At 40.6% G+C, this 17,248-nt stretch overlaps 1 protein-coding gene across 2 annotated transcripts in view; it reads left to right on the top strand.

Annotated features, from left to right (window-relative positions):
- LOC142149984 (uncharacterized) overlaps positions 1 to 17,248 on the top strand; it is a 96,142-nt gene that overhangs the window by 29,590 nt on the left and 49,304 nt on the right. For both annotated transcript variants that reach the window (XM_075205259.1, XM_075205258.1), the window contains 2 exons: positions 4,132 to 4,242; positions 7,094 to 7,283. In XM_075205259.1, coding sequence (XP_075061360.1) covers positions 4,132 to 4,242; positions 7,094 to 7,283 — 301 coding nt within the window. The remainder of the gene's footprint in view (positions 1 to 4,131; positions 4,243 to 7,093; positions 7,284 to 17,248) is intronic.

Below are 17,248 nucleotides of genomic sequence, written 5' to 3'. Positions count from 1 at the left end.
AGCACCTCTTTGCCGGTTTTCTCCGGTAGAAGCCGGACCCAACGGTTTAGCTCCTTTCGTCAGTCCTTTCGGGGTACATCCTTGCCCAGAGGGCAGTCGTTTAAGGGGAGACAACCGAATTCTCGAGGCTCGTCTGTCAGAGGCAGGTCCTCGTTTGCAGCTAGGCGCCAGGCCTCCAAGACTCAGGAGAAGCCTGCGTCTTGACTGCCACTCTATTCCCCAAGAGGTGGCGCTGGTGGGGGGACGTCTGTCTCTTTTTTAGGAACAGTGGGCAGCGTCATCCCAAGACCCTTGGATTCGGGGCATTATTTCAAGAGGGTACATGATAGATCTGATGGGATCAATACCGCAGCGCTTCTTTGTAACCTCGCTACCCCGAGATCCCCAAAGAAGACAGGCAATGCAGGCCTGTGTCACCTCTCTTCTTTCGCAAAAAGTCATTTGCAGGGTCCCAGACAACCAGAAAAGGAAGGGATTTTATTCAAATCTTTTTCTGGTCAAGAAGCCGGACGGGTCATTTCGACCCATTTTAAACCTAAAGAGCCTCAATATGCATTTACGAGGGGACAAATTTCGAATGGAGTCCCTAAGGTCGGTGATAAACGGCCTAGAGAAGGATCAGTTTATGGCATCCATAGACCTAAAAGATGCATACCTCCACATTCCTATTTGGAGCAATCATCAGTCCCTCCTGAGGTTCACAGTAGGGAACTCCCACTATCAGTTCCGGGCTCTTCCTTTCGGCCTCTCCACAGCTCCAAGGGTCTTCACGAAGATCATGTCGGTGATGGCAGCGTGTCTTCACCTACAGGGAGTTCAGGTCGTCCCTTATTTAGACGATCTACTCATCAAATCCTCCTCAGAGATTTGCTTACTTCAACACTTATCACTCACCATAGCGGTCCTTGAGAGCCATTTGTGGTTGATAAACTTAAAGAAATCCCATAAGGTTCCGTGTCAACGAAGGGTCTTCCTGGGGCTTATCATGGATACCAGTCGGCAGAAGGTGTTCCTGCCTACGGAGAAGATCAGTTCAATCCGGGCTACAACAACTCAGGTCTTGTCCTCTTCCAAGCCCTCAATTCATTTGTGCATGCGGCTGCTTGGGAAGATGGTGGCCTCCTTCAAAACGATCCCCTTCGGTCGGGCTCATTCCCGATGCTTCCAGTGGGATCTGTTACAGAAATGATCAGGATCCCACCTACGCTTGGATCTCCAGAGGATCTTGCTGTCTCCGGGGGCGAGAGAATCGCTCCAGTGGTGGCTGAATCAAGATCACATGTCGGTGGGCAGGTCTTTTGCTCCATGGTCATGGATCATAGCCACAACAGACACCAGCCTGAGAGGTTGGGGAGCGGTAATCCTGCACCTCCGGCACCAGGGACTTTGATCTGTTCAGGAATTAGCCTTATCAATAAACGTGTTGGAGTTGAAGGCAATTCTTTTAGCCCTTCGGGGGGCACAGACCCTCCTTCGGGGCCACCCTGTCAGAGTTCAGTCCGACAATGCCACGGCTGTGGCATATGTCAACAGGCAGGAAGGAACCAGGAGTGCAGCCGCAATGAAAATTGCAGCTCAGATTTTGTTTGGGCAGAACAGTATGTTCCAGCAATCTCGGCAGTATTCATTCCGGGAATAAAGAATTGGGAGGCCGACTACCTAAGTCGAAACCAAATGATGCCGGGGGAGTGGTCACTCCATCCGGAAGTTTTTCAGTTTCTAGTCCAGAGATGGGGTCTTCCGGATATAGATCTTATGGCCTCCAGACACAACAAAAAAGTTCCCAGGTTTTGCGCAAGAGACCCCTTAGCGGAGGCAGTGGACGTAATGACGATGTCATGGAAATTCAGGTTGGGATACCTGTTTCCTCCAATTCCCATGCTTCCTCGTGTGCTCGACGAGTAAGGCAAGGCGGTCTGCCGGTAATTCTAATAGCTCCCTCATGGCCACGCCGAGTGTGGTACGCGGACATAATCTCAATAACGGTAGGACAAGGATTTCGTCTTCCGTCACGAGACGACCTTCTTCTTCAAGGTCTCTTCCGTCACCAGAATTTACCTCAGCTCAGTTTAACGGCATGGCTGTTGAAGCCAGCCTTTGGAGGGCTAGGGGTTTTTCCTCCAGTGTAGTGAACACTATGATGCGAGCTTGAAAGCCAGTTTCAGCTTGCATCTACCACTGGATTTGGTGAGCCTATATCAGATGGTGCGAAAATAGGACATGTCACACGTCTTCCTTTCGTCTCCCTCGCTTATTGGCTTTTCTTCAGGATGGGCTGGAAGCAGGGCTTCGTTTAGGTTCCCTAGAAGTTCAGGTATCGGCACTTTCAGTCTTTTTGCACCTGAAATTAGCGGATTTGCCAGATATCAAGACTTTTCTTCAGGGAGTCTTACATATTCAACCTCCCTATGTTCCGCCTACAGCACCATGGGATCTTAACTTGGTACTGCACATGCCTAAAGGGCCTCCTTTTGAGCCTTTACTTGAGGCAGATTTTAGATGTTTGGCAATTGCATCGGCACGTAGGGTGTCGGAATTGGGAGCTCTGTCTTGCCGGGAACCATATTTGGTTTTTCACGAGGACAGAGCGGTTTTGAGAACACTGCCCTCTTTTGTTCCAAAAGTGGTGTCCTCCTTCCATTTGAACCAGGAAATTGTAGTTCCGGTTTTTTCATCTACTTCTCAGTCTGATCTGCAGTCTATGGAAAAGTTAGATGTGGTTAGGGCTCTCCGTATTTTTGTCAAAAGAACATCTCAAATTAGACAAACAGATTCCCTGTTTGTTCTCTATGATTCTAACAAAAGAGGCTGGCCAGCCTCTAAACAGTCCATTGCAAGATGGATTACGGCAACTATTAAGCAGGCTTACATAAGAGCTAACCTTCCTGTGCCGGAGAGACTTACGGCCCATTCCACCAGATCGGTAGGGGCGTCATGGGCAGCAAGAAATGGGGCTTCTGCTGACCAACTTTGCAGGGGAGCCACCTGGTCTTCTGTCCACACATTTACCAAATTCTATCAATTTAATGTATTCACATCCGCGGATGCAAATTTCGACGAGCGGGGCTTTCAGAGCAGCCCCACCCTTAGGGGGCTGCTTTAGTACGTCCCCATGGTAAGCAGTGTCCCCCAGACTGGATGAAAGAGAAAAGAGGATTTATATACTTACGGTAAATGCGTTTCTCTGATTCCGTCTGGGGGACACTGCGATCCCTCCCTTCTGCCTTTCCTCTGTATGCTCTTTGTTGATTGACCTTTCTCCTTGGGGCTTTTGGAATTAACTGAGGAGGAAGAGGCGGGGGGATTGTAGAGGGGAGGGGTCTGTCAGCAGTGCTAAAGATTAACTAGCTAGGTGCCAACTCCCGTGCTCCCCTCCACAACCCATGGTAAGCAGTGTCCCCCAGACGGAATCAGAGAAACGGATTTAACGTAAGTATATAAATCCTCTTTTATAGCTCCTTCAAAAAAGCTGGAAAGAAGGTTTAGCTTTATTGGGGAAAGTGAAGTGGGTTCCCTAATCCATAGGTTACGCTTCTGATTTTGTGCTAATGGCCAAAGTAAGAGTCTGCAGCTGTATTTTGCATATTAGAAGAGCTGTAGGAACTGAGATCTGTGGCTAAAGTCAAACAACCAACCAAACTGGCTCTGTGACTAACAGGCGGTAACAGATATGTTAAGAGTTGCTTTAGGGGGCATCGGTATACAGAGGATTTCATTTGTTTAGTTCAGACAAGCAGGATTAATTTATGTTTTATTGTAACTGTTTTCTACAAAGTGAAAAACAACTTGTGTGTGACTTTGTTTATCTGCTAATAATAATATAATACACAGACAGTGACCTATTGTACAATATTGCTTGTGACCCTGTCTCATGTGCTGATTGAAATCACTTTTAATACCTGTGAACAAAAACTAATCCATCCATGAATCCCTCCATATGTAACTGGTAAAATAACAGACACCATTACAAAACCTTAGAATGACAATATTCTGCCATAGAAATTCCATTAGTTGATGATGATGAAAAATGCCTTTTATTGTGATAAATAGCGTTTACAGCTCCATGTGGATATACACATATATGGATTTGTAGTTCTCTTATTTTTTATCTAAAGTTTTTGTGTTCTGTAGAATCCTTAAGCTGGATTTATCTCTCAATGAACTGATGGAATTGCAGGCTGACACTTTTCAGCAGTTTGAGAACCTTCTGGAATTCAATGCATCCTTTAATGTCCTGACTAGGTGAGAACTTCCATATATCATTTCTGTTAAGAAGCCAGAGAAAGCACATGTGTTTCTTGTTTACAAGGCTGATAGTATTGAATGTTTTGTTAATGCTTAAACTGGTTACGCTTCCAGACTGTTTTCAATACTGGGAAAGTACCATATGGACAACAAGATAGCTGCAAGTCATGTCTCAGTGGGAAAGTGAAAAACTAGAGGAGGATAATATATGTATAATATATTAACCTTATCCAGTGTGTGATGTGAGTGGACCACACTCCTGTTCTAGCGATCACTGCATGATCTATTTCTAGTCCTAGATATTAGAAGCCTGACTGTCTCTTTTTCTATCATAGTGTCATTAATAAATGTGAAAGTTCTTATAAAACATAATGTAATACAAACCTTCATTTATGGCTCTATGAATCTATGGGAATCTTCTTTCCAGCTGGGAATCTTCTTTCCAGCTGTAGTCCAAATGAATATGATAAATACGTAATCTGAATAGATGACCGCAATTTGATTTAATATAACTACAACATTAATGAATAAATTACTATCAACGTAAGCAGCAAATCAGAAGCAGCTAATTAGTGCTGCCGGTATTGTGACCTTCAAATATCTTTAAACCAGGTCTCCAGGACCCACAAAAGAGTAACTCCTACGAATAGCAACTGTGGGTGTGTCCAAATATTATTGTGCCACATGTCCAGGGGAAATGCTATACTTATGTGTGCATGCTGATATTGTACTAAACTTAAACTTGCCCACCCTGTCCCACCTCTCCAAGCATAAGGGCTTCAAGTAGAAGTTATCCACAAATCTAGATACAGACGCATTTTGGAATACATGCGCAGTATAGACTATATTTATGCTACAAAACCTAATGTACGTTCAACAGTAAATGAGACTCAGAATGTTGTACAAGTGAAATGATCATACCAAAGTGCACTATGTCTGTTCAACAGTATTAATTGGAAACAGACCACACGTGTACAAGCCACAGAATGCATGTAAGATATACAGCATTACAAGTACTTTGTTGCCTAGAGCAATAGGGAGCTATGAACCAGTTATAGCTGTACAGTTATGCTTTGCTATACATTTAGTATTTCATGACCCATTATGTAATCTGGAGAGTTGTTTTTTACCACCATAATATTGTTCATATGTATCCTGCATAAGTTTATGATTAAACATATGTTTCATTTACATTGAAGCTAGTGCCTATAGTTCTCAAGATGGCAGAAGTTGTGGTCCTTAACAGAGGAAGTTTGTATGATGTGGTTTACTGAGTGTGACAATTCATATTGAGTACTACACCAAGGAAATTAATTGGATTAAAAATGTCACATCAGCCTGCTGTGTGCATAAATGTTAAAAATGGCATGCACATAGGTCCTGAAGAGGTGGAATGTGTGCAACATAAAAGCAATTAAAGAAACATATAATTACGCACATCATCATCATCATCATCATCATTTACTTATACAGCCCCAGTACATTCCATAGCGTTTTACAACTGGGAACAAATACAATAATAAAACAATACTGGGTAATACAGACAGACAGAGAGGTAGGAGGGCCCTGCCCGCAAGCTTTACAACCTAAGTTTTATAACACTATATCAAGTTAAATATAAAGTTAGTGTGAAATGGTGTAACTTTTGTTCAGTAGTTGCATTATGGGTGAGGCTGAGATTTGGATAAAATGCAGTGAGTATAGATTACTATTAATACTAATATGTATTATTGTACTGCTTAAACCTACCTCCTGAGACATTGTGTTTGGGAGATAGTAGAGGGAACATAGGGACTAAACTTTAGTTTGTTACTGTTGGTCTTTAGACATGAAGATGGCATTAAATACACACATATTGCTTTAAAAAGCTGCACACTGGCAATATCATTGATAACTGTTCTGTCTTTAATTTTGTAGAAGAAATAATAGTGGAATATTAGAAATATTTCTAGGCACACTAGACAAATGTAATAAAAATCATGTAATAAAGATATCCCCGATTACTTCTTACTCTCATGTGTAACTTAGGTCATAAATGAGGAGAGTGAGAGTAAATGCACCTATAAAAATAAAAATGACGCACAGGCCGGCATTGTCGTAAATGAATCACTTTGCACTGTCATTAGCATGCATAGCATTTATACTTCCCTGCTTTATTTTATCAGTGATAGTTCCCCAAAGCCATATCCTTCCCCAACACCAGTTCAAAGGCCCAGTGTTAATAACTTACATATTAAATTGATCCATGTAGAATTTGTTATAAATATATATATACTAAAGATGTACTTTGCTCTGTCATATTCATTTATCACCCATTGACAACAACTTTAGTTCTTAGGATCCTGCTACTATGCCTTTAAACACCATTTCTAGGAAGGTAGGCCTAAAAAAATGGCCCAGTGTTGCTGCATGTTCAGCCACAAAATAAGCATCATATCTTAAAACGTTTGGATTATTATATGACATGCCTGTAAATTAAGCTCAGCAGATGAACAACATCAGGTTGTGTGCAGTATTTTTCAGAACTCTTTATCAGGCCCCCATTAGATTCACCCCCTAAGCTTTGAACATCCAGTCATTTTTTTGTCATCTTGTCACCTTGGGCCAGGTAGCTGCCATGACTGTTGTGTGTATAGCTGATCACCCGGACTATCAGATCTGCATATTTATTAACAGTAAACATTATTTTTGCTAAAACCAGAAATTAAAATTTTAATTCTCAGTCTGGAGACTGCCCTCTGTAACAAGAGTTAATGGAATAAATGCCAGAGCTCATTGCATATTACATAGGTATGTAAGAAAGATCCTAAAATGTTATAACCAATTCTCTGCTTTCTATTTGTTGCAGTGTTCCTGGGCTCATTATGCTGCCTAATCTGCTTGTTCTAGACTTAAGTTACAATGCAATTAAAGAAATGGAGTCTTTTAAAATCTGTAGCCGACTGATCTCTCTCAACGTATCCCATAACAAAATTCGAAGTATTAAGGACCTGCCATCCCATGCGAACCTCACCCATTTGCATTTGAACTCAAATAAGGTAATCATTCATTCTAATTTTAAAACTGCAATATTATGCATACAGAACATGAGCCATGCTTACTCATTTTGTCCCAAGGGAAAATATCCACTCACTTGTATGGCATATCTATGGAGCCCATTCACATGATCCTATCAAAGTACATGGAGCCACAGTCCATAGTTATTTTGGATATTAAATATTAAAGCAGGTGAATATGACAGATTACTGTGTTGTGAGTCACAATTCACATATTTTCATTATTGTTAGACTTCTAACTATGTAGCTGGATTTTTGAAGGTGGAAGTCTACTCTGCAATTGTCATTCATCTTCAGCTTATCTTTGTTGATCAAATTAGGTATCACTACTGTAAAGCTGGGTACACACTACAGAAATTTCGACCAACTTTTTATGCAGAGCGATTTTACATGCGATCGATGATCTGATCGCTCGGTCCATGGACTGCATACACACTAGCCTTGTTTAGGACAATAAAGGGAAGAGCGGTCGTCCCTTTAGCGACTTTTTACAGCCATGTTGTAGTGAGCAATGACTGTAATTTCGTACTCACTGTTGTGGATCGGTCGGAAGTTTATACACACTGCACAGTGGAAACGAGATTGGACCGAAAATATTAAACGGTACGACCAACTAAATGAGGCGATAATCGTCCATTTGGGCAGACTTTCGACCATCGTGTCACTGCACACACTGACCCGACTTTTGAACGAGTGGTCGTATGTCGGCTGTTTGAGACGATTATTGGATGAAAACAGTGTAGTGTGTACCCAGCTTAAGACAGAAGCATTTTCCAGCCACCAATAGTGAAGCAGATGGTGTGGTATAGGTAAGCAGAGGAGAGACAGTGAAAGGTGGAGACATGAAAGATGTGAAATGAATTCTCAAAAACAATTATCTGTTGTCAACCATGACTGTACTTCACCGTTTATCTTAACTGACCCTCCTTGATATTCTGGAGAAAGGCTTTCACTTCTCTGATGCATGGGTAATCTTAAAGTTATCTGTTTGTAACAGCTGTGTGCCCAGCATTTTTCTTTGGCATCACACTCATGTCTGGACACAGAGCCAGAACACTTGTTCCCCATGCTCACAGAAGTTGTGGTGGATGCTACTGCCACCAAGGACACCCTAGAGATCGCCAAAGGATGTACAGAGATGGCAACGGCAATATCAGTTGAATTCTCTGGTCCAGCAGCTGAACTGTGATGGTATTCCAGTAGATCAGTGATTCTTTAACTTTTTAGCGGCTGGCACCTCTCTGTTGCACCAAAAAATATTCTCTCACAAACCCTTGAAAAATATGTTCAGATTTTTTTTTTAAAGTTCTATTTTTATTGAAAATGGTACGGCGTATACATATGCGAACAGCAGTATAAATACAATTGAGTGTTATTTATATATCCGTCAACTAATGAACAACATATAGATATTAAACAGCGCATGTAGGATGGTTCATTAGGTTGCATTGAGACATTTAACATCAGGTTTCATGAACGGAGCTGTAATCCATGTAAATAAACTTATCAAAAGATGTGTAGTTGCCTAACCACCTTTTTGGATAGGGGATAGGAGAAGGGGGACGAATGGGATGGAAGAGGTGGGAAATTAGGGGAGTAGGACTTGGACTTTATTTATTCCATTGGGTGTTCAATGTTGTTTCCTTAAATGCCATCCATTCAAACCATAGTAGAGAGTATATCCTATATTTTATGTTCAAATTTTGATATCAGGAGAACATAAATTACTTTCTAAATACATAAATGATTGAAACTTACAATTTAAACAAAGACTATATTCTCAATTTTTGGTATTGCTGTTACTTATTAATAATAATACCCTTGCAGTGGGGCTCTTTGTTAGAAATAGCATTTCTAAATTATAAACCATATAATTTAAACCTCACTTTGTTTCTTTAAAATTGCAAGATGTTGTTGTTTAATCATAACATTTAATGTTTCATAAATGACCAATGACACAAAAGTATGAGGAAAGATGTACACACTCCAGACACTATATATTTTTGTGTTAATTATCTTTGTACAGTGAGTGAGGTAAAAGGTTATTATAATTTAACTGTTTCTGCTTGAAGTACAATATTCCACTGCCCTACAGTGCCCTTTGTGCCACCTTTGGGGATAGTAGCAGTGTGTTTATCAAGTATATGTTGCTTGGCCTAGAACCTACCAACGCAGTCCTTGGCCAACACCTCTCCTCCCACTGCTACGGCCTACAACTTATACCCCTGGAGAGTGTACTTCCCTGTAGTATGGTGGATTACCCTATATATACTGCTTGGACGTCAGGAGAGTGAACCTGTCGCTTCCAGTGAACATCTGGTGCCACCCCAGTCTGGAGAACAGCCTCCGTTACCTGTCTGCCACTTACCACCTTAGGACCCTGTTGCATCTCCTCGATCCTTGCAGAGGAAACCATCAGGCGCTGTTTGCTGTTGGTGGGACTTGGACGTTTGCGGAGAGGAGTGTTCAGAACCCAGATCATGCCTCCCTGAGGCTGGTCTCCGTCTTGTCCTTGCTGCACACGGGAGTGCTTATACATCGGTGCACCCCTGCATTGGGACAGATGCTAGGCTCTTTATTATTATTATTGTAGATTTATAAGGTGCCACAGTACTCTGCGCCGTACAGTAGGGAAAACAGTACAAACATAAAACAGGGACAAACAAACTAGACAAAATCACAATCACCTTCCTCCGACGTCTCCAGAGATCATTAATTGTTAAGACCTACAAAGGGCATTCATCCATGTATTACCATAGTGATGGTTTTCATATGTTGCTGTGGTGCATCCAATCCACTCTGACCATGTTGCCAGGCTTAAGTTTTTCATTCAATCTATACAACCTACAGTGCTCCCAGGGACACGCCTCTGAGAATACACTTCTTTCACATAAAAAAACGAGCAGCTAGGGCAGCTGAAAATTTGGAGAATCATTAAGACCTCCAACTTTTCTAAAATTTCTCTACGGCTACCGTTGCCAAACACCGATCATACCCAATATGTCACAAACGGCCTTAGGGATAATGAATTTTTATATTGGTGCAGTTTTAAGCTCTTAAAAGAAAAAACAATTTCATGCATGTGATCTCCATGGTAGAATACAGAAGAAGGCTATTGAAGGACTGAAACATGCTCACCCAGTCATCTGATTCCAAACCTTGGGCCCTTGTATGGTGTGAATGGTCTAGACAAGGTAAATGTTGATTTATTGGTGGATTTAATTCTCTTATGGTTCTCAATTTTTCCTCCAGATGGACTGGATTTACTTATCTATTGTGACTCTTTTATTTTGGGTAGACCAACTTTAGTTGCTTCGGTTCCCCTGATCTCTGCAACATTAGAACACTGTCACTTGACACACCACGAGCATAACATTTTCTTTGTTCTATTTATAGTTATTAGTTTTTGTGTGTAACTCAGTTATAGGACATTTTATCTACTCATTTCATACTATGTCTGTTACTGAGTTGTTAATGTTTATTTTATGTATATACTATGTTTCAAGGTTTTTGGTTTATTTTTCTCTTCTTGTCTTGTTTACTTGCATATTTTGATGTGTCATAACACCTTATTCTTCTACCCTCTTGCTTCCGTCAATGCTACATGCAGAAGTTCTATAATTTAATGTTAGTAATATTTACAACTGTTGTGTTATCTTGCTGTTAGGAAGTGAGGTTTACATTTCATTATTTGGTTGATATATTCAGTCACATTGACAAGCATCGGTTGTGATAGGTTGATTTAGGTTCAGATAGTTCTTTTAGATACTTGGGTGGTGGCTATCCCCCACCTAATAATAAGTTGGACCTAGTTATTTTTTCAAACAAAAAATTCAATATTGTAGCTCTTCAGGAGATGCATTTTTCTGCCAAAGCCCTCCTATCCTTAAAGATAACCATATCCTACATGTTATACAGCTCTATTAGTTTGCTCACATTGTACATTGTATAGTTTGCGCACATTGTTTGCTCACATTTTACACTCTCATCCAAAATTGAAAATAAAAATGGTAGATACCTGATTGTTATAGGCACTGTTGAAAGAAATTGATTACTGTTGCCTCCATTTATGCCCCTAATTCTAGACAGATCCCATTCTTGATGGAAACATTTGAGGTCATTGATAAACATAAACAGGGTAGCTTGATATTTTTGGGTGATTTTAATATTGTTGCCGATCCTAAATTTCACAGATCCTCTAATCAACACCCAATGTAAGGACAGAGTTAACTTGTCCCTCGATAGCTTTCGGGAAACTTATGGCCGAGTATGGTCTATATGACATTTGGAGGGTCACTGCTTGGGAGGAGAGAAATTATACATATTTCTCCTCCGTTCATAACTCGTACTCATGTATTGATCTGATCCTGTCTGATAAATGGACTCTGCAAAATACTTTCAAAATTTGAATCCTCCCCATGACGTGGTAGGATCATGCTCCATTGTTGTGGACCTGGAAGCCAACACTTCCTCGTAATTTTCCTAGACCTTGGCACCTACCTGCTTATCTGTTAACCTCATTAGAAGCCAAAACGGCCCTCAAGGAAGCCCTACTTTTATTCACACAGACTAATCACCCGGGTGATATTTTATTTTTAACTATTGGTGCTCTTTTAAGTAGATAAAGTAGCCATCCAGGCACATTTGCAACTCCAAAACGAACGAGAAGCCAAACTTCCAGTCTTGAAGACCCAGAATAAAAAATGTCTCTCTACACCCCTTAAAAATGAACTGGCCCTGACAAGACGTGAATTGCAAAAGATCCTTATGGCTTGCACCCTCAACGCATTTTAGACGTTAATTTTTCCTTGCTTTTATGGCACCACACCTATCTTACCAAATCTTGGATGTGCTACAAAGTCTACTGGTTGGGCAGAGTAGCTGCTTTCAAGATAATCAAAAATGATCTATCTTTTCTACATGCTTTCCTTCCTTCTTCCTCACAAGCTTCAAGCCAAACTTTCGTCCATTATGATCTACTATATTTGGAAAAATAAAGCCCAGCGAAAGGTCCTCAAGCGCATGACCCTCGATAAAAACTTAAGCAGCCTTGACCCTACCCAAGCTTCCCAAATATCAAGAGGTATGCCTGCTTTCACAACTGAGCGATTGGTCTCTCCTGCCTCACCAGAAACCGAGGGTAAACCTCAAAAGGGCGCTTAACCCTGGTTTCCTCATGGCTGATCTGTTGTGGGTACCTAATGAGTGGAGATCTCTCACAAACAACTTTCCTGTTCTGACGAATGATTCATTGGTGGTTTGGGATAGACTCGGTACTAAAGATGCAGATATAACGTTTCCTGCCAGAAATGTATCCTTACACGCTATGACTAAGCTAGTACCTGACCTTAATCTATTCTCCTGGTTGGCTAAGAGCATCATGACTTTGTACAATCTATTTGATTCTGAGGGTCTTCTTTCTTTTTCCCAAATCCGGGAGCATTTTCATCTATCCCAGCACGATTTTTATAAATACCTTCAACTTCGACACTAGTTTTCATCTCTATATCATAAACATCTTCCCTGCCTCCCCCCACTTCTTTATCTAAAATTAACAAAGGGTGACAGTAAAGAGAGTATAACATTTTGGTATAAATATATAAAATCAGTGGATGACCCGCAGAAGTCACAGGTTCGTTTGAAATGAGAAATGGAAATCCGAAGAGAATTCTCCTTTGATGAATGGGAACAACCATTTGGAAAATGCTTGTAAAGCTAATCAACAGGTTGTATCTCACCCCGATATATTTACATACAATGTGGCCTTTCCCATTCTAAGATTTGCTGGCGTCATTGTTATATGACAAGTGATCTACTTCATATTTTCTGGTCTTGTCCTGTTATACAAAACCTCTTTATTGAAGATTTTACCCCCTTTCCAGAATTGTCTCTTCTTCATGATTCATCTCCCCCATGATATTCTGCGCAGTGATAGATATGTTTTGGAACACATTATGACCAGGACAGCTCTTGGAAATACCCATTACCTGCTCTCAGTAAAATAATTTTTACAGTTTAGCTCAGTTTTGAGATGGAAATGCTTGCAAAGCCCTATTCCACTGTAGATTCCTCACCCTTAATGAAATGGTTTTGATGGCAGGAATACGTCAAAGATGGCAATGGCTCACGATCTAAGTCTGCCAACTTGTTATCTCCATTGCATACCTCTATACCAGATTCACTTCATCCCTCCCAAGTTTAAAGCCCGTCTAGATTTGGTTGGGTTTTGGTCTACCTTAGATATGTTGCCTATTATTTAAGAATTATTTTGGCTTTGTAATTTTACTATTATGTTCACTCCCCACTATACTGCCAAAGTTGCCTGCAACTTCTGAAGCCTGATGTTCTCCCATACAGCTTGTACGATCGCCTCTGTTCTTTTATTTATAAGTTCACTCAGTGCACAGTGCTGTACCTGAGCAACAAATTATTTTGGCTGTTGTGTACTAGTAGGACTTGTTCCTTTCATCTTCCATTTCTGACCCTGCTTCTTCTTCTGACCATTACTGTGCGCTTGAGACCCCGACCCTCAGCTCCTTAGTTACAGTAGGAACAATTCTATCCCAGTGCATTAAATCTGGCAAATATCAATTGTGTTGAATCTTTTCTAAAAAATTATTGGTTGTTGGAAATAGTTATTCCATAGGAGTATATTTGGCTGTGACACTATCCTTGGAGAAATGAAGACATCTTTAGGAGGGGGGTACTTCAATCGATTACCATATTCCCATATCATAAAAATCTCCAGTATCATTTGTCTGCAGAGTGTTTAAATCCTCATTAGGCCAGATGGACAGTTTTCTTTTCTCAGTTTTACTTCATTCTCACCTCTCGCTACAGGTCCAAAAACGTTAGAATGGTGCTCTCTTTCAGTATCTGACCCATTGGCCTACGAAGATCCACAAGAACCAAGACTTTTTACATACAACTTGTGTTCTGGTGTTGCTTCTATTTAAAACTTTGAGAATTCCACCTGGAAAAAAAAACACATTTGTTGCTGCTCATTTCTATCCCAAGCTATTATCTAGGGCTCATAACAGCAAGTTTTCATGTCATCCGAGCATTAAGAAGACCCTGTAATTGACCACCAGAATCTATTGGTGGCCCAGTTTAATGAAAGATGTGATACATTTTCTCTTACATTGTCCTATTTATGCCCTCATCAATTTCCAATGTCCTACTGGTCCTCTTCTTCCTAGATTGCTTTTCTAAGATGTCTAATTTCATTCCTCTCTGAGCCCATATATCTGTATCTCTCCTTGTAATACCTCTGACAAACAGTTTTACATGTGCACTGTCTGCCTCTTCACATTATTAAAAATGAGACATTATGGGGCAGATTCAATTGACCGCTTTACTCTCGTGAGTAAAGCGGCCCACGCACTATTACCGTTTCTATGGTAATAATGTGCATTATTACCTTTAGTACGGTAATTTCAACGCTGATTTTTTCTCATGGCTCAGGGAGCCACGAGCAGAAATCCGGGTTAAAATAACCGTATTTAATGTAATAGTGCGCAGGCCCCGTTACCATCCCCCATTTTAATGGAAGGCAGATTTACTCCCCTGGGTACCTATTTTAAACTTTCACTGCTGGTGTCCTTTAATTTTGAAGTTCCTGCTGGATGCCACCTTCCGTGTCTCCAAGATGTCTGGAAAGGACACATGATACCCTTTAAAATTTCTCTGTTGAAAACAAAACATATGCTAATCAGATACTATCGTCCAGCACCTTTTTTTTATAGTCAGTAGATAAAGTGGGGCTCTGAACTAAAAACATCAGACCTAAGATACTTTCTCTAAAATTGCTCCCCACTTCATTGATCCATGAAAAGCTTTGGAGCATATTAATCAGTAGTCATCATTAAGTAGTGTATTGATGATTCACATTGTCTTTCATGCCACACTTCTTAACCTCGTGGTAGTAAATGCTTTTGTATCTAGGAAATCTTCAGTTCTGATTTACTGCCAACAGCAGTTTTATGTGAAATACATTCTGATCTTCCAAGATTTCTCAGGAAATTTTAATTTTTTTTGTGCTATGGAAAGGTTATGGTCCAGAAGACAAATCCCAGGTTAGAGACACTTTTATATAAATGTTTCCCTTTTAATCAAGAGGTTTCATCTACGTTATGCTCTGAAGCTTCGATAGAAGATGCCCAGAGGTTATCTGACATGTGCGCTGCAGAAATTACTTAGTAAAAAGTTGTAGGTTTAGGTTTATAAATATTTCTTATTCAACATGAGGATTGAGAATGTGCAACGGATATAATTGAAATGTTTCCTTTATTATTAAATAATAGTAAATACTCTGTCACATGATATAATGACATTGGTATTTTCCATGTGTTTTTCTTTCCCTATGGCTAGGAATTAGTTTGGTCTTGTTCTATGTTAACAGCTTTAAAATAGCATAACTTTCAACATTATTTCATTCCACCCAATACAAATAATCCCAGTCTTGTGCTTAACACTTATTTTCCTGTTAGGGCTCATATTATATTTAATATCCTCTACATTAAAACAAGTTTTACATGGATGCAGGTATGTGAGATTTTGGCCTGTTTTCCATTAGGTAACCTACTTTATTATCTGTTTCTGACGTATATATAACAGACCAAAACAGCTCAGCCTGCCATCCGTGTACAATGAGGGTTATTACACTGAATCATTAATAGCTATTAATAGATTTTAATCAAGACATTTACTAAATCTCCTCCCTTCCCAACCATAGTGCTTTATTGGGTCATTTCACTGGGCCCTCCACCATTCGCGTTATTTAGCAGGGTCCTGGAGTTTAAAAATATAGTATGGACTTCTGCCTGACAGCTACTTTCTACTCAGATATCTCCGTAGCAGGTTTAGAGCTGGTACAGGGGACCTAAGGCTAACAAGACTGGCAGAGGTCACAACTATATGCAAGTGCTGGAACCTAAATACAGTGAATGATGGGGTTTCCACAAATATACTATTATTGGTAAAGGAGGAAATGTGCTAACATCAACTGCTCGGGTAAAATCGGATCTTGGGGCGTGCCCTGGCAGCCAGGATGTCACTTCTGGCTGTTACCAGGGCAACTGGGATGCCGTTTCCTCTGCCTCGGTTTTCCAGCAATTTGTTCAGCTGGGGTGCGCAGATTTTACTAATTAATTATCAGCCGCCTGGGGCGATAGGAGGAGTGTCTGGTCTATCCTGCTGATTAGCCATCTTCAGTATGTAAGGCAGGGAGATATTAGTGTCCCTGCAGGTTATAGTGTTAGTGCTGTGCATTTGCTGGCATGCTCTGTGTATCTGTGGATTATCTGCTGAACTTCTGATTGACTCCTGGCTTGTTTCCTGGACTCTGCTTGCTCGCCAATTGCTCTTGACCCTTTGCCTCTGATTTTTGGATTATCCTTGCTTGCAGCCAGCCCTGACCTTTGTCCTGTTTTGTGATGCTCCCTGCTCACTACTGACCCACAACCTCTGGCCTGTCCCTGGATTTCTGAATACCGAGCTGCCTGACTACCTGTCTCCTATCTCCGTGTTTCCAGTTCCTCCACATAAGCTTTTACTATGTTAAGTCTTGGTGGCATCCTGTGAGTGCATAAAACTCTACAGGAAAGGCGGCTGCTATAGGTGAAGGCCTCTACTGCTAGTTCTAAAAGCTTAAGACAGGTACTAGGGAGCTGTAACAGAAATTTTGGTAAAGTTTTTAACTAATTGGGAAAATGCCTTTAAAGGATTATTGATAGAGGCAAACAACACTTGTGTGCATTAACCCCTACAGTGGCCTGTGCATAATTTATTATTAGATGTTTTTGTAACATAATTAATTGCGCACAGTTTAATCTAATATTAAAATAACTTGGAAATACTGAAAAGAGATGTTTCTAATAAAAAGTAAAAAAAAAAAAAAAAAAAAATCTAAATGATGATCATGATCTCCTGTTTGGTATGATTGGTTA

Source organism: Mixophyes fleayi, chromosome 4 (genome assembly GCF_038048845.1).
Source record: "Mixophyes fleayi isolate aMixFle1 chromosome 4, aMixFle1.hap1, whole genome shotgun sequence".
In the NCBI taxonomy this organism is placed as follows: Eukaryota; Metazoa; Chordata; class Amphibia; order Anura; family Limnodynastidae; genus Mixophyes; species Mixophyes fleayi.
Note: the sequence above shows the minus strand (reverse complement) of the source record. Positions and strands in the feature narration are given on the sequence as shown.